The following is a 12,002-nucleotide window of genomic DNA, read 5'->3' as shown; positions in this document are numbered from 1 at the left end:
ATGCTGACATAGCGAGGTATAACTCTGCTGCTGCTGCTTTGCTGATGAATGTAGACTAGTCTTCCTCAGCAGGATCATACAGACAGACAGACGTGTGAGTGTCTGGTGGAGCTTTTTCCTGTTGTTCTTCTTCCTGTTAGACTCTGTTTGGAACACAGAGGGAGACTCTTGTCGTCAGGATCCAGAAAGATCATGAATGTTGTATCTTTACGTGGGCGCTGTCCTGCTTATATGTTTAAACCTTTTTATTTTATTTTTTTGATTAATAGTTTGATATTTATGCTCTGAGTCTGTCAAATGTTGCACGTATGAATTTTATTTTTCCTAAATTATATTTTATTGCCTTTTGTCCCTGATCCCAGTGTTCATACCATTACTTTGATATTTATTTGTTTTGTCCTATAAATTAACGTGAGAAGACAATTTGTTGAAACTAGACGTTACAATAGCTTTTCCATTGGAGGAGGCTTTACCAGGAGTCAGAGACTTCATAGACATGAATCAAAGTCACAATGAAACCAGAAATTTAAAAAAAACAAAAAACATACATGTGACAATAACTGCGTAATATTTATAAAATTTGATTTTTTTTTGTGTTGTTACATAACAAATAGGTTTAGTTCGTAGTTTTCTCGTAGTTTATATATGATATTACCTCATCATGAATTTAATGCACTTTAATTGAACAGAATACAGCTCAAAGTGTTTTTTGGATCAAAAACAAAAACACAAGATTAAAACCATCCATATACACAAGGAGGAAGGGGAAATGAGTGTTACTATTTCTAAAATAGTATAAACACAATTTTGTTTTGTTTTTTTTAAAGATTTTTATTAAAGATTAAAAACAGACTGCTGCTAGTTAAAGGCCTTTTTTAAAAACATATGTTTTGAGTTGCAGTTTAAAACTGTCCACTGAGTCAGCAAGTCTAATATTAAGACTTGTGCTATAAATAATATTTTTGTACAATCATGTCACTGCACTCCAGCGATGCAGTTGGTTATAAAGACAATCATTATTTAATGTGTAATTAGACACTAAAATATTCATCAATAAATAGACCAGACTGCAAAGCATTTTACTTTGACAATAGAAGAGACATTAGAAGTTAAATAAAGGCAGTAAATCAGTTTAAATATGGATTTACAAATAGCTTATTAAACCAATTTAGATAAATACATAACAGAGACAAAATTTGCAAATCAATAGGAAAATTCATCCAAAAGACTGATCAATGCAGCTTTTAATACGGACATAAAAAGACTGCACATTTTTCACGCTGTTTGCAAACAATGCTGTTATCATTTATAGGGCTGCTGATTATTTTAATTGTTAATTAATCTGTTGATTCTTTTCTCAATTAATCAATAGTTGTTTGGTCTATAAAATGTCCTTAAGATGTCAGAAACTTTTGAAAAATGTCAGAGTTGGGTTAGAAGATTAATACCACTGTCATGCCTGTACGGTGACTATGAAGCTACGGCCAGCAGCTGGTTAGCGTAGCTTAGCACAAAGACTGGAAACAGCTAGCCTGGCTCTGTCGATTGAGTCAAAACCTCTAAAGCTGACAGCTTAGCATGTTAGATCTCATTTGTATAATTGAAAGAAAGACCAAAGTGTAGAAACAGACTATTTCTTGGCACGGGGCACTGGCTTCCTGTTGTCCTGTTGTTGCTGTGAAGTTTCCAGGCAACCAGCAGAGACTCCAGTCGCTGGCTGTGATGCACACAAAAGAGAAAGATGAACAAGGGATTTAGCCATTTTCTTTAATGTGGACAGAGGTATTCAAAACTGAAAACGTTCACATGGATGCATTGAAAGTTTGATCACTGAATCGATGTTTTGATTAATTAGCAGATTAATAGGCTGAAAATAACCAGACTTATCCACAAACAAAGCATTTTTTCCATAAAGAAAACTCACAGTATGTCATCATGAGAATTTAAACAGTGGTATAATCACATAAAAGTACGACACATAGTGGCTCCGGTCATTTCTCTCAGCACCTGCCTTCCTGTCCTTCAGTATCCTGTTACTTTACTATTACTTAATACTTTCCTTGCATTCTGTTCTGCCCTAATGTCAGTCAAAGGTTTGGAAGCCCATTTCTGCCAGTGTGATTAAAAAAAAACAGATCCACTTGCATGTGTCTCATGATATTGTGATATTAACTCATTTTGAGAAGGTTTCTCATTATTTTGAGATATTAACTTGTTATTTTGGGATATTAACTCACTATTTTAAGAACATTTTTCATTATTTTGACCCATTAACTCATTATTTTGAGAAAGTTTCTTGTTATTTTAGGTTTTGATTAATTTTGAGATACTGCGTCATTATTTTTAGATATTAACTTGTTATTATGGGAAAGTTACTCATTATTTTGAGATAGGAACTTGTAATTCCTCAATATTCTCAAATATGAACTCATTATTTTGAGATAAGAACTTATTATTTCAAGAAAGCTTTTCATTATAATAAGGATGTTTTTTTTCATGCCATTGGCAGAACAGACTTTCATAAAGGAAACAAGAAGCTCTCAGAGCTGCAGTTTCATTGTGACCTTGAGTAATCATTGTCTGTGAATCCCATGAAGTGTTCTGTCGTTGGAGGTTTGACCCTACAACCAGCCGGGAGAACCTCACAGTGACACAACTCTTTGTCCTAAAGACGACTCTGGACTGAGGATCAGGTGCTCCACGGCCTTGGAGCTTTGAAATTTGAAAATCTGATCAGTTTTCTGGGAAAACTTCACCACTGCGCCGCCAGAGATGTTTCACCCCTTCTGGGTGCTTCTTCTGTTTTTTGTTTATTTTTAAGTTTTTCTTCAGAAGGGCTTTGGTTCGCAGTCGTCTCGTCAGGGAGCTCCTGAGATTAGCCAGGGGTCACTTTAGGCTGGTGGGCAGAGACCCCTCACCCTCCCCTGCAATGAATGATGAGGGGCGGGTTCTTTTCCTCTTCTGCAGACTGATATTATTAAAGCAAATGACAACAACAACCCACAAACAAAAACAAAAACCCCTCTTTCCATAGCGACACACATCATCCAACACTGCAATGATTTACATCTCCCTCCAGACTTGCCAAAATGCATGGAGCGAGAGACAAAAAGAAAATCCTAAAGCATCTCTTCTGTTTCTTTTTTTTTTTTTTTTTTTGTTTTCTTTCAGTTTTGATAACAGACAGTAGGAAGATTTTATAGGAAATCCATACAAGTCCAAACATGTAGAGGATGTGGGCGGTATCGGTCATCCTGAGCTCCACAGCTACATGCCATTGTTCTGATGCTTCTGGTCTTGTATGGTAACTTCTTTGATTAGATCAACAGCATGGGATCTTTCTGTAGTTAGTCCTGTGTGTGTTCCTCTCCCCCAGTCTCAGTAGGAAGGCTGTACTTCATTGCTAAGTACTCTACAATAGATCTCTCGGTGATTATAATTTCATAAAGAAGCAAAACCTGCAGAAAGTGTATCCTGCTGAAACTAACTTGATCCTCTCTTTAGCAACGACGTCTATATTTGTAGTTCACATATATGCCTGTTCGAATACAATATCTTGACAGCTGTTATATTTATGTTGTGTAATAAATGTTGTGCTGGGTTTATACTTTTTGTTTTATCTAACTTTTTCTTTTTGTTTTACATTGTATTTTATTTTCTCAGAGGCACAGTGGGTGGCTTTATGCACAGGCATGGAAATCTAAAAGATGTTTTTTTTTGTTTGTTTTTTTGTTTTTTCGGTTTGTACTGTAACGACTCATTCTGTTTCAGAGCTTCTGACAGTTTTTGTCTCTGGCTGCTCGACATCCTGCGGACACCTGCCCTGAATCTCTGTTGTGTTATTGTGCCTCTCTCTTTTTCTTTTCTTTTCTTGTTTTTTTTTTTTTTTTTTTTAAATCATTCTTTCTCTGTCGTATCAGCCGGGAGTTGGTACCACAGCTCTGCTTGTAACCACAACAAATAGTCTGATTATGTTTATTGATTTTAATATCAAAATAATAAAACCATTAGCACCCCAACCTGTCTCTGCTGCGTTTGTTTGGTCAGTGTACCTGTGCACATGGGTTTTGGATGACTGAAATGTGTGCGCATTGATTTATACTGATGTTCTATTGAATTTTCAAAGTTTAAATTAAAAAAAAAAAAATTCAATTCAGGAGATCGAACTCTTCAAAAATCAGGTCACAAATCTAAAGTTTAATTTTTAATAGAGCTGCATGATTTGGTGACAAAAGTCTGAAATTGCAGTATGCTGTGCAATTAATGGAAATGATTTTATTGAAACAAACCTATTAAAATTGTGATGATGTGGTATTTGTTGGGGTCTAAAACAAACAAATATGTTTTCTGTCATCTGAGGAATTAGATATTTTGGCCAGGGCATCTCTGCAACACTACTGTACTTCATTATAATGCTGTTATCTTACACATTTGTCCTTTTGACAAAGAAAGCTATATAATTTCCTTAAAAAAGCGGAGCCCTGCAGGTTTTAGCAGATGTTACCCAAACAGAAGAAAATGCAATGTAATACAGTATAATGTGGTGCTGTAGTAGGTATGTACAGCTCCAGGAAGTTGTATGTGAGATTTACAGAATATGAACTACAGTGCCTTTAAAGAATGTTACCCAGTGTAACCCAGTGGCTCAATTATGGTTTTTGAAGTGAAGATCTATGGTGCAGAGGAATAAGTTATATCAGGGCTAAATTCACTGTTGGTTTGGATCTCTGGGATATTAAATTTGGATGACTGAAATTCTGCAGGACCACACCAAATGCAGCATTTACCAAGAATGATCAGCATCTTAATTATGTCGAAAACATTCATTTCCATCCCACAAACCCCAACACAGAACATCTCATCATACAGTAATATGGATATTAGTACTAATTTTATAAAACTCTGCATCTTTACCAAAAAGAAATGAGCAGAAAAGAATGATATAAATAACAAAAATCACATGCATAGTCTATTCTCTTAAAGCCGAAATGTTTACTAGACAGAGTGAACCCAGTGTAAAACCTGGATCCCTGCCTCTTTGACTTTATTTTTCATGCAGTATTTATCTTCAAACCAGTTCTAATGCAAACCAGTCAGTGACACCTTGTTTATATACAAGCTGTTTAAAAATTCCTGAAATCATCCAGCTTTGGACAAACCCATAACACATTTGTGGGATTATACCTGGGTTTTAAAACGTGACATATCTGATGCGTGTGTGTGTGTGTACTTAGAGTATTACATTACAAACAAAACACTTTATGAAAGACATTAACTCACAGCCATGTAGATAAATACATGCACCAACTCCTTCTTATGTTTATTCTGTTGACAAATTTGAGCAAATGGATAAAGACTAACATGAGACATTTCCTGTATGTTTTTTTTTTTTTAGTCACTTTTGTAAACATACAACATTGTTACTTTTCTTTTTTCCCCTGAAGTCTATTTTTTATTTTTATTTCAGGTGGCTAAAATGTTTTTTCCCCACCTATTTCTACTGTCCGTTTACACACCTAGTTTTAGTTAAGCTTTAGTTTTGCTAATTATAATAACTGACTTTGAGAATGGGGAAAGTCACGTCATTTTTTTTTTTTCTTTAACTGGCTGAGGTTTTATTCTATTTTTACATCAGACATTCGTTTATTATTCCATCATTCGTCAAGCGAGTATTCCACTATCTATGGTTATTTATTCTGTCAGTCTGACAGAAAAAACAGTCACACCTTCGCCTTCAGCAGAGCGCGATGTGTTTTGGTCCTGCGGCGTTGCCGTACAAAAACAAATATGGCGTCTTCTGCGGATGTACACGTTCGAATTTGTGGACAAGAAATTATAAAATATGACCTAGAAATTAAGGCCCTCATTCAGGTAAGATCTGGAACCGTGTGATTTGTGTATTGATATATTTTAGCCCTCATGCTGGTATTGGTTTTGTAGTGGAGAGAGGCATCACACAACAGGTTGCTCCAACACAAAATTGAAGCTAATGCTAAGCTAACGTTAGCTAACTGTTAAACAATTAAAAGATAGTTAGAAGAGACAGAGGAAACTGTATGTCCATCACTTGTAATTATAAAACTTTGCTTCTTTTCCTCCAGTCACTGCTGATAGATTTATTCGCTCGATGTCTGCGTCAAATGTGAATTAAGATGTGAAAACTAAACTTTCTCCACAACACTGAGACAACAGCGATGCGGACTTCTACTGTTGGCATCAAACCAGAACTAGTTTCAATAGATTGTTGATTGATTAAACGTATAAGTGATTATTAGTGTCAAAACGTTTAAATATGACCTATTTTTAGCCATCGCACCAGACTATTTGAACAAACATCTGAAAGTAAGGTGCAAAACGTATTTAAGACCAACTGGATGCACAAATTGGTTGCATGAAAATCATATATTTGTTCATATTTTTAAAATTTTAAAGGTTTTGTTTGTTTGTTTTTCCTTTACTTCACAGTAAACTGAATATTTTCGGATGTTGGTTTGAAAAAACAAAAGAGTTGATATAATTTAGACGGAGCTATGGAGAATAGTTTTTGGGTTTTTTGTACTACATTCTTACATTTTCTAAAACAAATTATTAATTGACTATTCTGGAGAGTAGAGCTGCGATTATTGGTCGATTGAAAGAAAATGAATCATAAACTGTCTTGCTAATAAATTAGTCGGTTCAGTTATTTGTCAAGCTAAAATTTCAAACATTTGCTTCTGTACTGTGAGAAGATTTACTGCTTTTCTTTGTCATTTATGATTGTAATTGTAGGATTTTTGAGTTTAAGGTTGTTAGTTGGACAAAATACACAATTTAAATATGTCACTTTGGACTCTGGGAAACTGTGATGAGCATTTTTTAAACAATTTATGGACATTTTATAGACTAAACAATTAATCGTGAAAATAGTTGTCATATTGATCAATAGAGAAAATGATCATCAGGTAGTTGCAGCCCTACAAGTAGATAAATCTTAAGATAATTTAAAAAAAAAGAAAGTGTTTGTTAGTTGCAGGTTTAACATTAGGCTAATCATAAATTATTATTATATGTTATTTGAGAGCATTACATTATATATTTTATATAATCTAAATAATATTGTGTAATAGTCAATAAAAGTAATATAAGTAAAATCAATGAAAGACTATTTGGTCATTTAATTTCAAGAGTAATCTTGCCAAAATGTTCTTAAGTAGTGACAATTGGATAATCATCAGTCCTGCTCTTCAGCGCCTTGCTGCATGAGCATCATCATCAGGCTATTATCATGTAACTTATAGTAAAAATGCATGTTATTTAATTATATAGATTGATCTTTGATTTATTTGAAGATTTTAAGAGTCTGTATTCAAAGTTTACACCCACAGTGTGCTTCAAGTCAGGCTGTATTTTCAAAGAAAACCAAAACAAAACTGAATACAATAAGTGTGTTAGTATTGCTCAGACTGATCCTAATTAATCATGAACATATTAACACGTGCGTGTGCATGTGTGTGTGTGTGTGTGTGTGTGTGTGTGTGTGTGTGTGTGTGTGTTACCTGCAGGACATTAGGGATTGCCCTGGACCTCAGTCAGCTCTCTTGGAGCTCAACTCTCAGGTCAAAGAGAAGTTCAGCAAGCTCAGACTCAGAATACAGGTCAGGCCTCGTATCACAACACATACACACTGTGCTGCATCTGACAGATTTCTGTTTTAAAATTAAAACAGTTTTATTTGATGTGTGTTGTTGTTGTTGTCAGGATCTGGAGCAGATGGCCAAAGAGCAGGACAGAGAGTTGGACAGACTGGCTATCCAGGTGGAGACAGAGAGCCAACGAAGGCAAATGATGAGGTGTGTGGACATATGAGGACATGAAAAAATCTAGCATGTTTGTCAGCAATCATCTTCCTTTGCCCTTTCACTGAATTTATTAACATTATCAGTGTTATCACTAAAATGCCAGGGTTCTCTCCAGTATCTTTAAGTGAGTGACTTGATCTCAGTCAACATATGAAAATGAGATGTCATGTTTGGTTTGAGCCCCTCTTTGCCTTTACCTGCACAGTTTTTAATTATCCTGCAAAAGAAAATGTACAGTACATCCATATCTGAAGGTAATAAGACTGTGATTGGTGGGTTTAAAGAGCCTTCACACACATCAGATTCAGACACAACAGTCAGGATGAGAAGCTTCAGTGCTCAAAGCTGGTTTCTGTGTTGTTTATTTTTCTGTGGATTGCAGTAACCGGACAGCGTGGAGGAAAGCTAACCTGGCTTGTAAACTCGCCATAGACAATGTGGAGAAGGATGAGCTGCTGCGAGGAGGAGAAACCCAGAGCACCAGACAGAGGTTAGTGGATTCCACTTGAGGCTCTGCTGTGGTGCTAAAATCGTGAGTAAGTCCACTGTTGATCCCATACTGTGGAGATTAGCAAGCATTAAATAATAATGATGAGAATATACCACCAGTGTTAATGTAAACCGCTGGTAAAATAAACAGTGACATTATACATTGATTGCTGTGGGCGTAAAGGAATTGGCACGCATTTATAGAAACAATTTAGATGTGATGATAAAAGCATTGAGAGACCTTGTAAGTGCCTGAATTTGACTCTTAATAGCTGTATGAATCCTGTCTTCCATCCAGCACTAATTAAAGCCCCAATTACCTACAGTTTTTGGCAAACTCGCTAGTCTTCCAATAACTGAAGTCCAGCCAGGAGAGACTCTTCGCATTTTCAAAGTGTATCTCTGAGATTTATATATAGAGCTGAGCTTCCGGTTACTTATCACAGTGTGACTGAAGAAGACTGAAGAAGCAGAAAAGGATTCTTGCCAACCCTAAAGGAAAGTAAAGATATTTTAAGAGACAAAGACAGCGTCAGCTCATCAGACGGGCTGTTTTAATGTCATGTTAGAGGTGATTCTGGTTGGCCTATCTTTTTATTGCCAAGCTGATTTTATGAGCAGCAACCTACATAAATTGAACATTGTTGCAGCCTCTTTCCCATGGTAAAAGCAACCAAATATAGATATTGAGACAGACATTTAAGTTGTTTGCAAAAGTCTTTGTTAATAATTTAATTACAACTAAATTATTACGTAATTTTATTAGTCAAAATAATACAGAAGCTGCTGGTAATGAAAGTCACATGGTTTTCCTGCAGCATCTCACTGTCTGTTGCAGAAGCAACCCTGGCAAATATACCACAGGTCACAATGACTCCATTTACATGCACAAAATATTCAGGGGTTTTTTTTGCCCTCATTCTGAAAAAGATGATATTCCCACAAAGCTATTTACATGGCTAATGAAAATGAATATTCCACTAATATTTGCATGAACATGCAGCGGTGAATACTCTAATTAACGTAATATGTCCCACGAGTCATACATTATATCCAAAAACCTGTGGATATCAAAGTCTTGCATAATGTTTAAAAGTAGGTGAGTTTCTCCTTCCAACCAGAAATGTGGATGTTTCTTTTGTGCATGCATCTCTTCTCCAGCCTTGTAATCTGTTGGTTTGTTGAAAATGCAAAGAGGCTGCTATAAGCAGGACAGGTGTTGCACAGCAGCATGTAAACGTAGTCACTATAAAAGCAGCTGCCTCAATATTCAGAAACAAATATTTTAGTAGTTTGCAGCAGTCTTTGTAAATAGTTGTACTACAGCTAAATCACTAAGGTAAATAATTGGAATATTCAAAGTAAGACAAAACCTGCTGGTAGTGAAGGTTTCATAGTTTTCTTACAGCATATCATTTTTTGTCAGAGAAGCAGCTCTAGTAAATTTCCAGTCGTTAAAATGTTTATTATTCAGCTCCCCCTGTTACATTAATCCTTTCTGAATGGGGCTTTAAACCTTTTGTTGAACAAATACATACATAGAACATGACTTGGCCATCCTGGGGAAAAACCATGTACAGGTTGCTACCAGGAAGTAACATGGTCCACTTTTGTGACAAATGAATTATGCTGAATCGGACTGGAGCATAGACTGGCATACTTACCAATACTGACATCAGCATTTTAGGCAGAACTGGAAGCATTCTCTCATACTGGCATCGATATCAGAACAACCTTAATGTAATGTCATTATTTTGAGGTCATTACTTTCTACATTTATCAGCTGAAATTATTATATTTTGTTTAAAAAGTACATTAATTGAAAATTAAAGCAGATGTTCATTGGAGCGTTGCTTTGCCGGTAGAGTCAGGATGCTCTCTACAGAAACTATTCCAGGAGAAACAGATTTTTTTTTTGGGACTCCAATAAACTAACACCTGCACACACAATATGATAAATTAAACAGTACATCATTGCTTCTGTGTTGCATTGTAGAGTACACCATTTTGCTGCAATCACGCATCATCTGGTCGGCTTTGTGTGTTTTTGTCTCAGGAAGGCGACCAAGGAGACCCTGGTGGAAACCAGCAGCAACATCACAGAGAGTCTCATGTCTATCAGCAGGATGATGGCTGAACAGGTGAAGCAGAGTGAGGACACCATCGGCACTCTGGGTAAAATACCTCCTTGTCATGTGTCTGTGCACTTTTATTAGGGTTATGTTTTGTGTATAAAAGGTAAATCCAGTGTTTCCCTGTGAAAATCCTTTAATGTTTCTCCCATCAACATTTCCAACCCCATCTTCCTCCCTCCTAAGCCTTTAATGACTCTCCTCCTCACTACAGCCACCTCCTCCAGGACGGTGCAGGAAACCAATGAGGAGTTTAAGAACATGACAGGAACCATCCACCTGGGGAGGAAACTGATCCTCAAATACAACCGGCGGGAGCTGACAGACAAGCTACTCATCTTCCTCGCTCTGGCCCTGTTCCTCGCTACTGTCCTCTACATCCTGAAGAAACGTCTCTTCCCATTTATTTAGCTGGGCGCACACCCAGGCTGTCGGAAGAGTGTTTTCCAGCCCGCAAGGAGTTTTAGCAGGTATGGAGCAGAAACATGGACTACATGGAGAGTCAGAAACAGCACTGAGGCTGGACTGGTGGCACAGAGAGGCGATATCGGGTAAAAACATTCATGTTTAGTTGTGTTGTTTTTAGCTTGAACAATATGCAATATGTGTGTTTACAAAATGGGCATCAAGGGTTTTTTAAGATCATCTTTAACTGAAGCAAAAAGAGCCGAGTTACTTAAACAACACTAAACATTATGAGGTTTATGCAGCAGCAGCAATAGGTTTAAAGCCTCAGAATGCTTCAAACAAATGCGGTCTGGAGGTAAACCGTGTCCAAAGGCACAAGTTTTATGCTTTTTGCAAATGGCTGCACACCAGCCAGGACAAAAAGCCTGCTGCGGTTGCCTCCTCCTGGCTATCTCCAAGAACTCTGTGGCTTTTGAATTACTGTTCGGTCTCAGTACAATTTGTTAAAACTACGAAAAGGTTGCAGACTTTCAGTCAGTGTCTCCATGAAAGAAATCCATGGTGCCATGAAAAGTGAGTTGAGAGAAGTTTAAATCCTGCCTACCTTCACACCTCTGCCCACATGACCAGACACCGCAAACAGCGACTGTTTTAGAAAAGCACTTTGAAGCATACTGACGCCTTAAACAAATATTACTTGTTTGAGGTACTTATCCATAGTCATTGTATTAACTACAGTAGATGGTGGTCAACATCAGTTAATGTATGACTTCGGTGTTTTAAAAGGTAAGCTTGGATTCTTCAAAAATGCACAATAACGCTAACAAACTAACAGATTTAGGCAGTGGTAGACCGTAGTTCGTTGCTTAGGTTCCTATAATGGTACACACCTGCTACTTCTCTAAACTGGGGGCATGTCAACCACCATCTACTGTGCGTAATACACTGACTATCGATAACCACCTTGTACAACCTAATTTCAGATAATCTCAACTATAAGTTTAATATTTCTTCTGGCATTCAGGACTAACTAGTTTCAAGGCCATAGTATGTAATAACTATCTTGTTTACATTTTGTCCAATTACAATGTATGTGTGTGTTCAGCGTACTGTAGAAAGTGTTTATGTTGGT

General features: G+C 36.7%; 1 protein-coding gene across 1 annotated transcript; it reads left to right on the top strand.

Annotated features, from left to right (window-relative positions):
* Positions 1-5,723: 5,723 nt before the first annotated feature.
* Positions 5,724-11,572, top strand: bnip1b (BCL2 interacting protein 1b). The gene is made up of 6 exons (XM_084729716.1): positions 5,724-5,871; positions 7,545-7,637; positions 7,741-7,832; positions 8,224-8,331; positions 10,387-10,505; positions 10,677-11,572. The coding sequence occupies exons 1-6, from the start codon at positions 5,788-5,790 to the stop codon at positions 10,871-10,873; spliced, it is 693 nt and encodes a 230-aa protein (XP_084585842.1). The 5' UTR covers positions 5,724-5,787; the 3' UTR covers positions 10,874-11,572.
* Positions 11,573-12,002: the final 430 nt, after the last annotated feature.

The sequence above is a fragment of the Lutjanus erythropterus genome, chromosome 11 (assembly GCF_056507025.1).
Source record: "Lutjanus erythropterus isolate fLutEry1 chromosome 11, fLutEry1.hap2, whole genome shotgun sequence".
NCBI lineage: Eukaryota > Metazoa > Chordata > Actinopteri > Lutjaniformes > Lutjanidae > Lutjanus > Lutjanus erythropterus.
This window is presented reverse-complemented; position numbering and strand designations above follow the sequence as displayed.